The sequence below is a fragment of the Caretta caretta genome, chromosome 6 (genome assembly GCF_965140235.1).
Source record: "Caretta caretta isolate rCarCar2 chromosome 6, rCarCar1.hap1, whole genome shotgun sequence".
NCBI classification, from domain to species: domain Eukaryota; kingdom Metazoa; phylum Chordata; order Testudines; family Cheloniidae; genus Caretta; species Caretta caretta.
Genome location: NC_134211.1, coordinates 112,304,074 through 112,319,412, shown reverse-complemented (window position 1 = coordinate 112,319,412; position 15,339 = coordinate 112,304,074). Strand labels below are relative to the sequence as shown.

Below are 15,339 nucleotides of genomic sequence, written 5' to 3'. Positions count from 1 at the left end.
TGTTACCTTTCACAAGCAAAATTTGTTAAAACACAGCACAGTAATTTATTGGCCTCAATTTAATTTTTATTAAATCTGCCAAAAAATGGATCTTAAGCAGTACTAGGTCATCAAAAAATGGAGGCTTTTCTATTTATATATTTTTCTCATTTCTATTAATATTTATTGCCACTAGAGAAAAACTGCTTTCATGTGCTGTTGTGGGGGAAAAATAGGATTTTTAACTCTTTAAAGCTTGTGATGGCCATCTTGTGTGTAATCCTTATGAGGAATTTTCATGACTGTCTGAAGTGTGAAAATCTTTACTTTCACTGGGAAGTTAAAAACAAAGAGAGCCCCATGTGCATTCTTTCTTATATATGTATTGGCAAAAGTCAGAATTGTCTTTAGGATTTCTTAGAGAGGACCACTGAGATGATTCATGATGACATCACATGTAACTTGCTCAGCTTAAATAAGGGCGGAGAGACAACCTTTAGGCCAGAAACTGGAAATCTGCCATAGAAATTCAATAAAAATAAACACATTTAAAATAAATACTTATTGAACCTAAAAGATGTATCTATTCCAGCTTTTCCCTTTTTCTCTGTATCTCCCCCCCTCCTTTGTCTCTTTCTGTCTTACTCATTCTTGTGGCATTGTACCATTTTTGTTTTTGTGTACTGTTTCCTGTTCTCTTTTCTCTTTCTTTGAGTTGCAGCATTTGTTTTCTCCTCATTCTTTGTCTTCCATATTTGCTTCTCTTCTTCATCCACTTCCTTGCTTTTTCATGTTAACTTTTCTCTTCCACCTTGTATTCTATTCTCTCCCCATGGTATTATCTATCTTCTGCCTCCCACTGCCTTCCTTCTTATAGAGGTCCATCCTTCCTCTTCTGTTATGGGAGCTCTTATTAGGGATGGGGTGCCTCTCTTGCTGCCCCTCTGTGGGCATGTCTGCACTGCCTCTCAGAGCAAGCATTCCAGCCTTGGTCCACAGACTTAGAGCTGTAAAAATATCTGTGTAGGACAGTGCTTTGATGTGGACTTGGGTTGGAGCTCGGGTTCTCAAGCCCATCTCTCCCCCCAGGCTTCAGAGCCTGAAAGACTCTTAGATTTTTAAAGAGACTACACTTTGAATAATAATTGTTAGAAACTAATTCTTGCATGTGCTTTTGCTCACAAAATACATAATTCACCATAATTAAGGAAAAAGTCTCATCTTAAACAAAACAAAACAACAACAAAAAAAACTACCCAGGAACATCAAGTATTTGTTATCTCTTGGCCATGTACCAAATGTAACATATAGAACAAATGCCCCCATAGAACCAAGGGTATTCAGAAACCTAGAAACAGAAAACAAACAAGTAAATTACATATTGTGAAATTCTGATCTTGTGTTTCTGGAAAATCTGATTTGTGGCATTTGTAATCCCTTTGCTGGTTGCTTTTTAGCTGCAGTCCAAATGCGTAAAACTCTGGCAAAGCTCAGAGGAAGAAAAGAAAAGAAAATGTATTTTAGATTTTAATTGGGACTTAGAAACATTCTTAGACTACTGATGTCTGGTTTTTGATGTCAGAAAATTCAATGTGTGTAAACAAATAATCATCTTAATGTAGTGCTTTGTGCTTTCTACAGGTTGGGAATCCACGTGTTGAACTCACGCTTTCAGAACTTCAAGATATGGCTGCCAGACAACAGCAGCAGATTGAAAACCAACAGCAAATGTTGGTTGCTAAGGTAAAAATACAAAGGAGTGGAAAAGAGACAAACTGCAACAATTGAAAGACTTAGATAGGCTGTTCATAGATAAAATTATATATAGATTTCCTTCAACATAGGCATATATAATTTTCAAGAACTTAGAAAAATACACTACAACATTTTGAATAAAAGAGCCTGAGAAATCTGCTGCATTAATAAATACTTCTAAATCCAGGCAATATAGAACACTACAGCTTAATAAACGGTAGACATCGAAAATTAGTATGACTCCCTAGTTATATGCATCTTTAAAAGGATTATATATTGTTGTTACCTCTTTGTATTAGACTCCCTTCCGAATATATAAACATGAACGTATGTTCAAAGTTTTGTATTTCTGTGAAGCATTTTGTGACACTATTAATGATGCTATATGATATATACAGTACCTATTGCATGCTTGGACTGCAGGACTGAAATATATTTAAATGGATTTAAGCTAACAGAGTTTGCTGTATTTGCAGTTCTCTGGAAGAAATTATATTGGAAAAAAAAGAAACATTTCCCGTGTTTGCTCAGTGCGTGGGCTGTCATTTAGAGAGCTGGAACTTTATCTTATAGCAGATCTCCTTATCTTTGCCTGTCTAAAATCCTCTACTGACCATTGTTTGCTTCCTTTGGGAAATTAAGTAATGGACGGTTGGAAGACATTTTGCAACAGCAGGAAGCATGCTCCTAGCAGCAGGAAACAAATGCTTGCGGAAGCTTCACAGATGTGTTGGAATGAATGTTTAGTCTGAAATTGTTTTTGGTGTACATTTGATGTTTGACTTAGTAGCTTCAAAAGCAGTGTGCCCTGTTCCTATTTTTAAGACAAATTTGTGTAGGCACAAATTATAGTAGGTTTTTCTGGGAGTAGTGTTGTATATTTTAATTACATTTTACTATCATGTGTGATTTTATTTATTTAGAAAAGATGTATAGGCAAGAAAACCATCCAAAGTTGATAGTGAAGTTTGGGTTTCTTTAAAGTCAAGTTTTGTTGTTTGTTTGTTTTGCCGTTATCCACCTATTAAAAAAAATTCCTCTAAAATTAGAATACATGTTCTCCTTGTTTTGGCAGGAACAACGTTTACGTTATCTGAAGCAGCAAGAACGCCGTCAGCAGCAGTCTATTTCTGAGAGTGAAAAGCTTCAAAAACTTAAAGAACGGGTGGAGACCCAGGAGTCAAAGCTGAAAAAAATACGTGCCATGAGAGGACAAGTGGACTACAGCAAGATAATGAATGGCAATCTGTGTATGTGGATATTTCAGATCTATTTCCATTGTTAATTTCACTGATGTTTTGTACCGTAACTTGCAAATATTAGTATAGCAACAGGATATTGAATTGGGTATCTGTTCTATTTTTAGAAAGGGTCTTTCACAAGTGAATTAATTAAATAATAGATTTTAGTAAATATGTTCAGCTTTTTGCAAATTATGTTAGCATGTTATAAGCATAAATTTGTATGCTATGTTAAATTGATGGAAAAGTATCTGTATATAGGACTACAGTTTCCAATAGCTGTATGTTTAGAACCATGAAAACACACAAGACAGTTGTACTGGTATTTCATTTGGTTGTTGTGGTGTGTTTTTTTTTGTAAATCATAGCTACTGAAATTGAGCATATCAGTGCCATGTTCCAGGAGAAGCAGCAGGAGTTACAAGCAGCAGTGTTAAAAGTGGATCAGTTAACTCAGCAATTGGAGGACTTAAGGAAAGGGAAATTGAATGGATTCCAGTCTTATAATGGACAGATGACAGGACCTGCTGCTGTAGAATTAAAAAAGTTGTACCAAGAACTACAGGTAAACCTTTAACTGAGACATTTTTCACAATATCTATAGATTAACAAAAATAATACTTACTTCCCCCACCTAGTGTTGCAACTCATGTTGTACTTGGTTTTGGGAAACCCCATTAACCAGTATGATAGAATGTGTGTGTTAATTTTGTAAGGGCACATTAACTGAATAAACTTCAGGTAAGGGAACTTCATTAATTTTCAAAACCACTTTTTTATCACCACTTTGTTATAATTTGTAAATAATATAATAACCTGTATAAATGATTTGAAGAGGATTACTCAGCAGTGAAGAGAATGTATATGCAAAAATTGAACTCTGCATGTAAAACTAGTGCTTGTTTCGGTTTTCCTTTTTTCTAAAATTTATGATCTCAGACTAATTTCAGATCTTAATCGTTTCTCTTTTGTGCGGTAGTAGGTATAGCAAACCTTGTGTAAGCTTCTTTCATAGCTAGAAAGTATGATTAAGCAGTGAAAATATCCATTGTAAAATGCAGTATGAAAACATAATAGTGAATATATGATATAGTTAAAATGTGTAGGGGCTAAATAACAAGCCCGTCCTGATTATATTTTAACAGAATCACCAGAAGTAAAATATAAACTGCAAAAACAAGAAAAATTTGCAATTACTCTCTACCTTATTTCTCTAAGTATACCTTTATAGCTATAGTGTAGCTCTTACTAATTTAGAAGGTAAAGTATTTTGTTTACATTGCTATGGTTTCTGGTTTATATGTATGAAATTACAAATATTTAACTACATGCCATTTTGCCAGAACTTCATCGATTTTATAATTTGCTTATCGTGTTTTGTGGTTGAGATGTGAGCTCTACCATGTATTAGTTTAAAAATGTGAAATACAAGTAATGCTTTTCAACAAGTCTCACTTTCTTGACATGCATGTATTTCTTTTATCCTTAGGCTCTGAACCTTTGAGTATAGATTGACGTGATTTTTTTTTTTAAATGGGGACATTCTCTTGTATGATGATTTCATGTAATTGGGATATGCTCTTTAACAATCACTAAAATATAATAAGAAAAGGAAAGGAGTACTTGTGGCACCTTAGAGACTAACCAATTTATTTGAGCATAAGCTTTCGTGAGCTACAGCTCACTTCATCGGATGCATACTGTGGAAACTGCAGAAGACATTATATACACAGAGACCGTGATTTGTGCTGGAAATGGCCCACCTTGATTATCATACACATTGTAAGGAGCGTGGTCACTTTGGATAAGCTATTACCAGGAGGAGAGTGAGTTTGTGTGTGTGTGGTTTTTGGAAAGGGGTGGGGTGAGAGAACCTGGATTTGTGCTGGAAATGGCCCACCTTGATTATCATACACATTGTAAAGAGAGTGGTCACTTTGGATGGGCTATTACCAGCAGGAGAGTGAGTTTGTGTGTGTGTGGGTGGGGGGGGGGGCACGCGCGGCGGAGCGTGAGAAAACCTGGATTTGTGCTGGAAATGGCCCAACTTGATTATCATACACATTGTAAGGAGAGTGATCACTTTAGATAAGCTATTACCAGCAGGAGAGTGGGGTGGGAGGAGGTATTGTTTCATGGTCTCTGTGTATATAATGTCTTCTGCAGTTTCCACAGTATGCATCCGATGAAGTGAGCTGTAGCTCACGAAAGCTTATGCTCAAATAAATTGGTTAGTCTCTAAGGTGCCACAAGTACTCCTTTTCTTTTTGCGAATACAGACTAACACAGCTGTTACTCTGAAACCTAAAATATAATATAATTTTTTTCTCTGAAGTGGAGGGAAACTTCATTTAAAGTATGATACCAGGTTGCACAATTTGAAGCTTAATCTAATCTTTCTTTCATTTTTATTTAATTGAAAAAGAAGTAGCTTTTTTCCCCCATCACTTACACTAGGTGCATCTCTATCTCTGGAGCAATTCTAAGTGCAAAGATGCTTAACAGATTGCTGCGGTCTGTATTGTTGCTCGTTGTCAGTTTGACCCCCAACATATTTATCAAGATTTAAATTTGCCTCATGTAAAATCTTTGCATGTAAAATCAACATGGGAAGTGGAGAACTGGGACAAACTATCAGAATTATTGAAGGTGCCAAAGAGAGCCAATGGGGAGACAAGAAAAATAATTATGAAGGATGCAATGATTTATTTTAAACTGTAGAGGTAACCCACCCCCTTAACCTTTAGAAGCCTTCAAATGAAGGTTTCACCTTAATTCCCACATAGAAAGGAAAATCAGTGTCTAGCCTATGCACCAGCATTTCAGTTAGAATCCCATTCATGTATCAAGAGGTTTCATTTGGAATTGGAAGCAGAATCAGTAGCATAGCTTCTGTTGTTGAAACTGACATTTTCTTTAAATATATATATATATATTTTTTTACCATCCAGGTAGTTAAAAATTGACTGACTTTAAGAAGGTTTAAAAAGATGAGCTTACTATGACATTTTATATATGATTTGGGTTTTTATCTCATCAGTGTTCCTTTATGAAACATGTTTATGCTTAGATGCTTGGAGTTGCCATAAATTAGATGATTCATCATATGCTCATGAATGTACAATTGCTTCCTATGATATATTTTCTTCTTCTTATTCTAAAGAATTGTCTTTCAATGCAAATGTTACAGGCTATGTAGAACTGTAGACTTAGAGCCAAGAACTTAATCTACATTACTTCATGTCTTTGGATATCTTATAAAATACTTTATTTCACCTGCTGTCAAATTATCTACTTTAATTATAACAATTGCATTTTTAAAGATTCGTAATAGGCTTAACCAGGAGCAGAACTCCAAGCTTCAGCAGCAGAAAGAACTTTTAAACAAACGTAACATGGAGGTGGCTATGATGGACAAGCGTATAAATGAGCTGCGTGAGCGACTATACAAGAAAAAAGTTGAGGCACGTCAAAAAGAAAACATTCCTGTAAGATAAACTATTAAAAGGGCCACATTTTAGTGGTTTCAACAACCTAACAACATAAAATGTAACTTTTTTCTCCAGCTGAAAAACCACAATTACAAAAACACTTCTTTTGAAAATAGTAACCTTTAGAAATCCAGAATTTTGTCATTCTTTCCACTGACATTAGGAAAAGCTTAGATTGCAGTGTGTTTCCTTTTATTTTTATGTTAGGAACTAGGATATTGTTTAAAAATTGCAACAGTAACAATATTTCAGAAATGAGGGCTTAATTTTTGGCTTTCCATCATGGCATTTGTTAGGTTTGGATAATTGGTAAAATATTTGTTCCCAAATATGAAAATCACCACCTCCAAGGATGGAGCAGAAAGGTGACTTTTATTTAAGTGGTTTGATGATCTGCCCGTAGTTCAATAACCTGGACAACCAGTGCTTAATTTGTGCCAGGGCTTGCAAGGCTGAGCCCCGGCACTTCTAGGCTTGACAGTTCGTAGCCCTGTCACTTCTGGGCTTGCTGTATCAGTTATAAATGTAAAAAAATTGCTTGAGCCCCGGCACCTCTTTTGTTACAAATTAAGCACGGTGGTCAACTGCATGCTGGATACTGTATGTAGGGTGACCAGAAATCCCAATATTAGGGGCTTTGTCTTATGTAGGCAACTATTACCCCCTTCAACCCCAAATCGATTTTTCACACTTGCTGTCTGTTCACCCTAACTGTACATTTGTTTTCTGATGGTATATACCTCTGGATGACCAGGTAAAGGCCCAGATGGAGGGGGCCATTACAGTTAGATTCACTTTTGGTTTTCAGTGCCCTATTAGGGCCCCAACCTTATAATGTCTGGAGGTGAAGCAAGCCCTTAAACAGAAGGAAAATATTTTTCTTGTGGAAAATATAGCTGTGGTTGAGAACTCTGTATAGTTTCAGGTGGACGAAGTCTGTTTTGTGGAGTAGAAATCTGCTTTTCCGGTTCAAATTTGATTAACAAATTTGAGGTGACTTGTCTACAGTGCATAATTTTAGATTGTTCAACTATACTTTTTCTTAACACACTAGAAATACCTAGATAAATAGACATTTACATAATTTTTGATTTGTCTATTTTAGTTAAATCGTATTAATGGAACATCATCGCCCCAATCATCTCTGAGTGCTTCAGGAAGAGTAGCAGCAGTGGGGCCTTACATCCAAGTTCCTAGTGCTGGCAGTTATGCTGTACCAGTAGACCCAGTGAAACCACAGTCTCTCACCATCGCTTCCACTGCGACTCATGGGAGATCAAAATCTGGTAAGTATTTAAGTGTAATGGTTATTAAAATATTTGGGGTAGGAGGAGGCAAAGGAGTGGTCCTTGGAGATTGCAAGTCTTGACAATCTTCTCTGGTCAAAGTGAGCTAGGCTTCTCAGTGCTGTTCTGTGAATTGGGCATATTAGTCATTCAAGACAGATCTGAGGTATTTTTGTCTCTTCTCACTCTTCTTCCTAAGAGGCTGAGTGTATGTTGTCTCCATGGCTTTTCCAGTCTTTTACATGGCTAATGAACTGAATAGGGCACCTACAAAAGAGGAAGTGCAATTGTCAGAAATATGACCATGAATAATTCTGCTCTACGAGTGTTTGCTTCTAAATAATGGATTTTAAATCCGTTTGTATTTTAAAATCCAGTATGTAACTCCAATTTAATCTGTAAATATAATACAACTAATTTTTGCAGCGTTTTGTTTTCATCTGTTTAAAAAAGTATTCTGCTTTGTCTTAATTTTTTTTAATTTAAGTAGTATTTAATTGGGCAAAATACACTACTTCGCAAAAAATGAAGTTGTAATAGATTTCTATTCTCAGGTCTGTTTCCCCAGAAAGAGGAGAGCTTGCCAAAATAAGTTTGAAAATGGTTGGTTGGTTCTGGCTCTGGGGTGTGTCTGTCTTGTGCTACTTCTGCAGTGGAATGTCCTTTAGTATTCCAACTGCCAGCTCCTTCCTGACTGCGGCTAATGAAGGAGCTTCTCTGCAGTCATAGCTATAATATGTTCTTCAACACTATAGCCTCCAGGTATCCCATAATTAACAATTCTGTCCATATTGTAATACTCCTTCTCATATGGGGCCTGGTGTAGGAAAGCACCCATGTCATCTATGCCATGGGTGCTTGAGCCTATTGGCTCACATTCTCCTAGAACTCTCTGCACTGGCAGTTTGTCTTAGTAAAGTCAAAACTCTGAAGAATGGGTTGGTAACAAAGACTTAAGACTGAGAAATGCACCAATCCACGTACTGTGGTCACCTTTCAAGTGAGATCCAAAAATGGGTGGGAGGAGACATTTGAGCCAATCATCTGTAATAGCTAGGCAGTACTGCACCTATGTTTTAGAGTAACAGCCGTGTTAGTCTGTATTCACAAAAAGAAAAGGAGTACTTGTGACACCTTAGAGACTAACCAATTTATTTGAGCATAAGCTTTCGTGAGCTACAGCTCACTTCATCGGATGCATCGATGAAGTGAGCTGTAGCTCACGAAAGCTTATGCTCAAATAAATTGGTTAGCCTCTAAGGCGCCACAAGTACTCCTTTTCTTTTCACCTATGTTTTGATGGTTGGAATTGAATACCCACTCAAAGCTTGGACCTTGCTCCCTGGGTTGGGAGTTGAACCAGTCCATAGGACATACCCTAAGTACTTGCTTTTGGATGAATGCAAACTATGTTTAGATGGATTGGCCATAAACCTTGCTCTTCAGCTGTAGTATTAGAGTGATCTATGAATATCATTTTGTGATATCAAGGGTGTTAAGGTATTTTGTTTTTCCTACTATATCTAGTAGCTCATTCCAACCTGGGCATAGGTTTGACATCAAATATGGACACTTTGTTCACTTTCCGGAAGTTGGTACAAAATCTTCTAGACTCTTCCTCACTTAATCAATGATGGGGTGTGCATATCCTGTCCTTGAGGAAAATTTAAATCAGATATTTATGGTGATTTAAATGTGGAATGAAATGACAGATTAGCAACTCCTTTGTGTTGGCTTCTATTTTGTTGCATGTAAGTCTCTTATCATGTGGAAACGGTCAATTCATAAGTTGCAGTTTATATGCAAACACCATTTTGGTATTTGTAAATCTCACTGTATTTTTTGGATAATTGCATATGTACTTCTAAAGCTGCTGTATTCTACCAGAGGGGTTATTCTGCATTAGACCTTTTCAGACTGTAAAAGAGAGATTGTTCTCTCTGAGACTTTGTAGTGTAGACTGGTTCTTACAATTACAATCATAAACGTAAAGTATTTAAAGCAAATTTTTCAAAAGAGCTGTATATGAAAATATTGTCTGTCCAGTGCTAGGAAAAAAAATGAAATTTGAGATTTTTTTTATTTCAAGTGTCGTGTTTGTTTCTGCATTTCTGAGTTTTCCTGTTCTAATTTCTGCATTGCCATTATATTGTAATTTTTCCACCACTTTTTTTCTTTCTTTTTTTGTGTGACTGAATCTGTCTGTCCTGTAGAGACAGATTATGGGTGTGTGAAAAAATCTCCAGGAACCTGGAAGATTTCTGATTTAGACATAATAGTGGATCCTATTCTGTCACCTCCCACTTCCTCTCTTCAGTCTGCTGTTCAAAGTGTCATCCTCCTGGCACCTACTCTGTCTGACACCCTGCACTGTGAGTGTGTAGATGATAGCTGGCTAGCTAAGAATGCCAGTTTTTAATATGGTGATCTGAGCTCATGCATACAGATGCATATTAAACAGCAATTTTAGAAATTGTGCTGTGTCCTGGTATGCAGTAGATACACTATTGTAATGTAAACTTTCTAGGAGGCTAAATTGGGGATTAAAAGGAAATAAATGGATTTGGGGCTAATTCATCCCTTGAGTATTGCCAGATGAGTTTGCCCCATTGAGTGTTTAGGTCTAAAAAGATACTGAAAGAATAGTTACAAAAACTTACTAGAAACTTTGTATTGGTCATCAACCTATAAATTAGGGTGGATTCACAAAGTTGGGGAGACTTGGCATATGTAGGCTTACTTTGGAGATAGGATTATGTGTGAGGCTATGAGGGTTTATATAGTCTGCTGTGCTGGGAATTGGGAGATCTGATTTCTGGTCCTGGGTGAAATCTCAGCCCCATTGAAGTCAATGGCAAACTCCCATTGACTTCAGTGGGACTAGGATTTCACCCTTGCTTTTGCAATTCACTTTCTACATGACTGTGGGTAAATAAAATGGAATAAGTATTATCTCCTGTTTATCAAGTGGTCTGAAATCTATGAATACAAAGTTCTATAAAAGGCCCAAATCTAATAGTAATAGTGAAATCAAGAATCTTCAGATTGTTGGTTTACAGTATATGGTTACTGTTAGAATATACTAGTAAAATGACCAAATTAGATGAAATTGTGTGTGTGTGTGTGTGTGAGAGAGAGAGAGAGAAGTTGGGCAATAGCGTTAGCGGGAGTGGCTCAGATACTGAAGGGAAGTTGGATTTTTGGGGGTGCATGGGCAGAAGATGAAGGCAACAGAAGTGTTGGGAGTGCTGGAGGAGGGACTAGCTAAGGGAAGCTGGGTTTGTGGGAGCGTCTGGGTAGGGAAAGATGGGGGAAGCTCAGAGGCTGAGGGAAGATGGAGGCCTGGGTGGAGGGGAAGGATTTGAAGATGGCTGGGGTTACAAAGGGTGTTGGGGGCAGCTGGATAGTTAGACTTTTAGGAGGATCCAGGGGGATAACTTGATAGTTTGGAGGAAGCAGGGGACCGCTGCGTTGGTGGAGGTGTCTTGGGGAAAGATGTAGCTGGAAGTGGCTTGTGATACCTAAGGGAATTATGGGCAACTGGGTGGGGTGACTGAGGGCTGGGTAGGAGCAGGGGGTAGCAGGGACCTGTCAGGGGAGCAGGTCAGCTTGGTGAATGGTGGAGTCCAAGTTAGGAGACTGGCTGGTTGCTGAATAGGGGAGCCTAGGGCCAGTACTGCATCTTCTCACCTTCTGACCTTGCCTTTGCCTCCGCTTGCTGCTGCTGCTGTTGCTGCCCAAGGTTTGGCAACTTTAGTTGGATGAATTCCTGGAGGTTTCGTCACATATCTTTAATTAAAGATTAATCTTTAATTCCTGGAGACTCCAGTACAAACCTGGAAGGTTGGCAACCCTCGCTGCCACTGTCAGGGTTTGCTTGTTCCTAACAGCTGGCCCTTCTCTGGTCAGATGCACCAGAGGGAGCTGCAGACAGCAGCAGCTTAGCACCTCTCCACAGCAGCTTCTAGCGGCCAGAGCTGTAATTGTAGGCTATTACTGCAGTTTAGCTGAATGTGTGACACGCAGTTTAGGTGGTAATGTGAGAGGCAGTCTCCATGCATGTCTAGCTCTTTGAGCATTCTTTTTAAACCTATGTGCATGTGTATTTATAAGAGTGAAATATGTTTTATGATGTCTTGCTATTTCTTACCCCTTAAATAAGTTTAGTGCTTCCTTCTTTTCATTCTTACCTACTAAATCTAAATCTAAACTACTAAATCTAAATCTTCATTCCTTTGTTTAGTGTAAATAGGATATAGGAACTGCTGGAATTGAACTATGAACTGTAACCATAATAAACATGCTAGAATTAAAAAACATCTTAGGTATATCGTATAGTAAATATTAATCCAATGCACTGTTCACATTTAGAAAAATTACCCTTACTTAGAGGCACGTATTTTTTACTTTTGTCTTTTTTTGGTCTTACTCTTGTCACTTAGATGATGATAATAAAAACAAGGTGCACAGTTTATGGACAGTGTCAGATCTTGATGTCGGCCCTGACTACAGCACTTCCTGGCATTCTACAAACTCTGAAAAGCAGTTTCTGGACTGTATGTTACACAAAGTGCTTTGGGCAAAAAAATCTACAATGGTCTTAACTGTATTAAATTAACAATCAGAAAAGCATTCTTATCCCAACATAATTATCTCTCAGAATTCAACCAAGATTGACTTGAAATTAAAATGTTGTTATAACTTTTTAGTGTGGAACATTTAGAAAAGGTAATTTAAAAGATAATTACTAGGGCAGTTCACTTGCAGAGAGTGTAACTTGCAAATGAATAAAGGATAGAAAATAGATCACAATCATGTGGGCTAGGATAAAGACAGATTCACGAGCTGATTAAACTCTGAATGTGGGCTGGCATGGTGGAAATATGGGTTGCTGAACAGTCTCCAGAGTCTAACTTCTTTAGAAATTGGATGTTAAATAAAAGTGGCTCAGGTTCATAAGCCCTAAAATGAGTGGTGTAAACTGTGTTGTATCTATCACACCCTTATGTGGCCTATTTGTGGGGTAGCAGTCAAATAGTTTTTGAAAAAAACTGTACAAGATAGAGTATGGTAACAAATCTGGAAATGGAAAAAAGGATCAGTGAGAGGCCTAGATAAAATTTCTCTGTAAAGTTGAGATGAAGTGGAAGGCTTTGTCACTGAGTATTGCTGACCTTCATTTGGTCTTCTCTCAGTGAGGTTCCAGGAATCCCAATAAATTCCCTTTTCTCCACATAAGACTTGGCATTTCAGTTACCGTCCTCTGGTAAAGTAAGGCTGTATGTGCCTCTTTCACAGGCCATCAATACTACTATTAAATTGTTTTGCTGTGGTCACTATAGAACAGTGGGAGAATGAAAACAACCGTATCCACTTCATAGAGCAAGAGTGAGTCTAGCAACTGAAATATGATCTTTTAAACAGGAGAACAAAGCACTAATTCAAAACTGTTTTACAGTGTAACAGCATAGGTCTAACTTTCAGATAGTTTTAAAACTTTTATCCTAGTTGGGAAAATAGAAAGTGAATTGTTTCCTCCAGTTACTAAAATTGTACACTAAAGCATTAAGGACTCAGTCAAGTTCTAGCTACTTCAATTTACATGCAATTGTGCATAATATTTTTGCATGCAATGAATAAATATGCCTGTGGCTTGAAATTTTCAACTGATTTAAGATGAATTTCTGAAAAATTAAATCTTTAACAGGGAGACACTATTATAATTACTGAAGGTAGTGGGAAGAGGAGAAAGACATTAATGTACACTTCGGGAGATTTTTGTTTTCTGGAATTAATGTAGCTACAACAGGTCTTTACTTACAACTGACTGCATATCAATGACTCTGGGCCAAATTGTGTTCAGTTCTACAGGTGCAAATTTGGAAAAACTCCACTGAAGTAATGCAGTTACTCATGATATACATTGGTATAATTGATACGTTGCAGAATTTAGCCTTGTATCTTGGTAGTTCACCAAAAATTATCAAATATTGAATGCTAATGGCGTATTTCTATGTATAGATGAACTTTTTTTAAAAAAAGTTTAATTTTGGAATATGATAACTGAAATTGCAGTTAGTACCCAAATATTCACTATCTGTCATTAGAGCTGATTTTAATACAATTAATTTGCATGTCAAAGGGTAACGAATAGCTTGTTGTTCCTGGTTGTTAAGCTTTTATTCTGCTCTTCTGGATCAGACACTAACATTAATGAGAGCTTATCTGATTTTTGGCATCATATTAATCCCATTGTGATTAAACTAATCTGAATAATGGATTCCACTTCAAATGTTTTGTTTGTTTACAGTGATCGACATTGGTAACCATAAATATCACATTTTCCCTCTATTTCAAGCTAATGATGGAAACTGGCCAACGCTTAAACAGAGTTCAACCCCTGTGGTAAAACCACCTCAAATCTCCAATGCAGACTGGAAGGAATCAAGCATGGATACTGCTTTAAAACAAGGAACTGTATCCAGTCAACCTTTGCCATCTTCAGTATTAGGAAGTACTGATAAGCTGGTGGGTTTCGTATGTGGTGCTCTTTTGTTTTGCAGCATATAAAAACCAGTAAACTCATAATGTCTACCAAAATTGTGTAGTATTTTTATAAATCTTTTTTGCTAAAACTTTTGACTATGGCTTTGGCCTCTCTAGCAGGGCTTGCCTCAGGTCTCTGCTCATCTCAATTTTTCCCTTCCATTTATCAAAAATGTCGCTAATAAAATCCTCTTCATCTCCCTTCTTCAAATTCTTTCACTGTCTTCCTGTCTCTTATCACATCAAGTTTCAACTCCTGTCCCTCACCTTCAGGGTCCTGTGTATTGTCATTCATGTACATCTCTGCTTTCACTTTTTCCGACTCTCCCCCTCAAGCCCTTTCCTACTCCTAATTCTCTCCCTTTACATGTTTTGTCTCCTCCTCCCTTCTCAGTTTCACACCTTTCATGTTGCCACTTGCTGCTGCTTGGCATAACTTCCCATTTTTCCACTAATCACCCTCCCTCTTCTTTTCCTTCAAAATCCTTTTTAAAAAAATAATCTTCAAATCCATCATACACTGAGCCTGCCAGTGTTGTCTTTTTTGTGTCCTCTGGTGTTTGCACCATTGCCCAGTGGTTTGTATTTTCTTAGACTGTAAGCTCCGACAAGTGACGACCTTGTCTTAATTTCTTTTCTTGAAATGCCATGTAGATTTACTGCACTTTATTACCAAATGGATTTTGGGGTCAAACTTGCAAACTTAGGTGCCTAAAGATATGCGCTTAAGTTTGAAAATTGAGCCCTTGATGATGCAAATATTGTTTTGATTCATATTTACATATTGCAATTGGAGATATCTTACAATGGGCTTGTAAGATGTGTGCATACTCTTTCGCTCTGATACATATTGGTTCTCTTGATCTTTGAGTCTTCTGTGGAAAATTCTCTTGAAAGCATAATGTCTAATACAATTTTATAAAACATGCTTTATAATTGTGTGTATATATGTAAATACATATAATTTATTCCTTGTCCTTCAGGACTATGAATCTGACTAGTTAAGATGTGCATGTTTTTGCTCGTGGTTATTTTTATTTT

At 37.1% G+C, this 15,339-nt stretch overlaps 1 protein-coding gene across 8 annotated transcripts in view; it reads left to right on the top strand.

Moving 5' to 3' along the window:
- The window catches only part of PPP1R13B (protein phosphatase 1 regulatory subunit 13B), a 139,334-nt gene that overhangs the window by 106,971 nt on the left and 17,024 nt on the right, over positions 1-15,339 (top strand). For 3 of the 8 annotated variants that reach the window (XM_075129897.1, XM_075129898.1, XM_075129895.1), the window contains 7 exons: positions 1,621-1,722; positions 2,810-2,984; positions 3,344-3,540; positions 6,299-6,463; positions 7,572-7,752; positions 9,966-10,124; positions 14,063-14,280. In XM_075129897.1, the coding sequence (XP_074985998.1) occupies positions 1,621-1,722; positions 2,810-2,984; positions 3,344-3,540; positions 6,299-6,463; positions 7,572-7,752; positions 9,966-10,124; positions 14,063-14,280 (1,197 nt within the window). The remainder of the gene's footprint in view (positions 1-1,620; positions 1,723-2,809; positions 2,985-3,343; positions 3,541-6,298; positions 6,464-7,571; positions 7,753-9,965; positions 10,125-14,062; positions 14,281-15,339) is intronic. The other 5 variants (XM_075129896.1, XM_048855352.2, XM_048855354.2 and 2 more) reach the window with 5 other exon arrangements.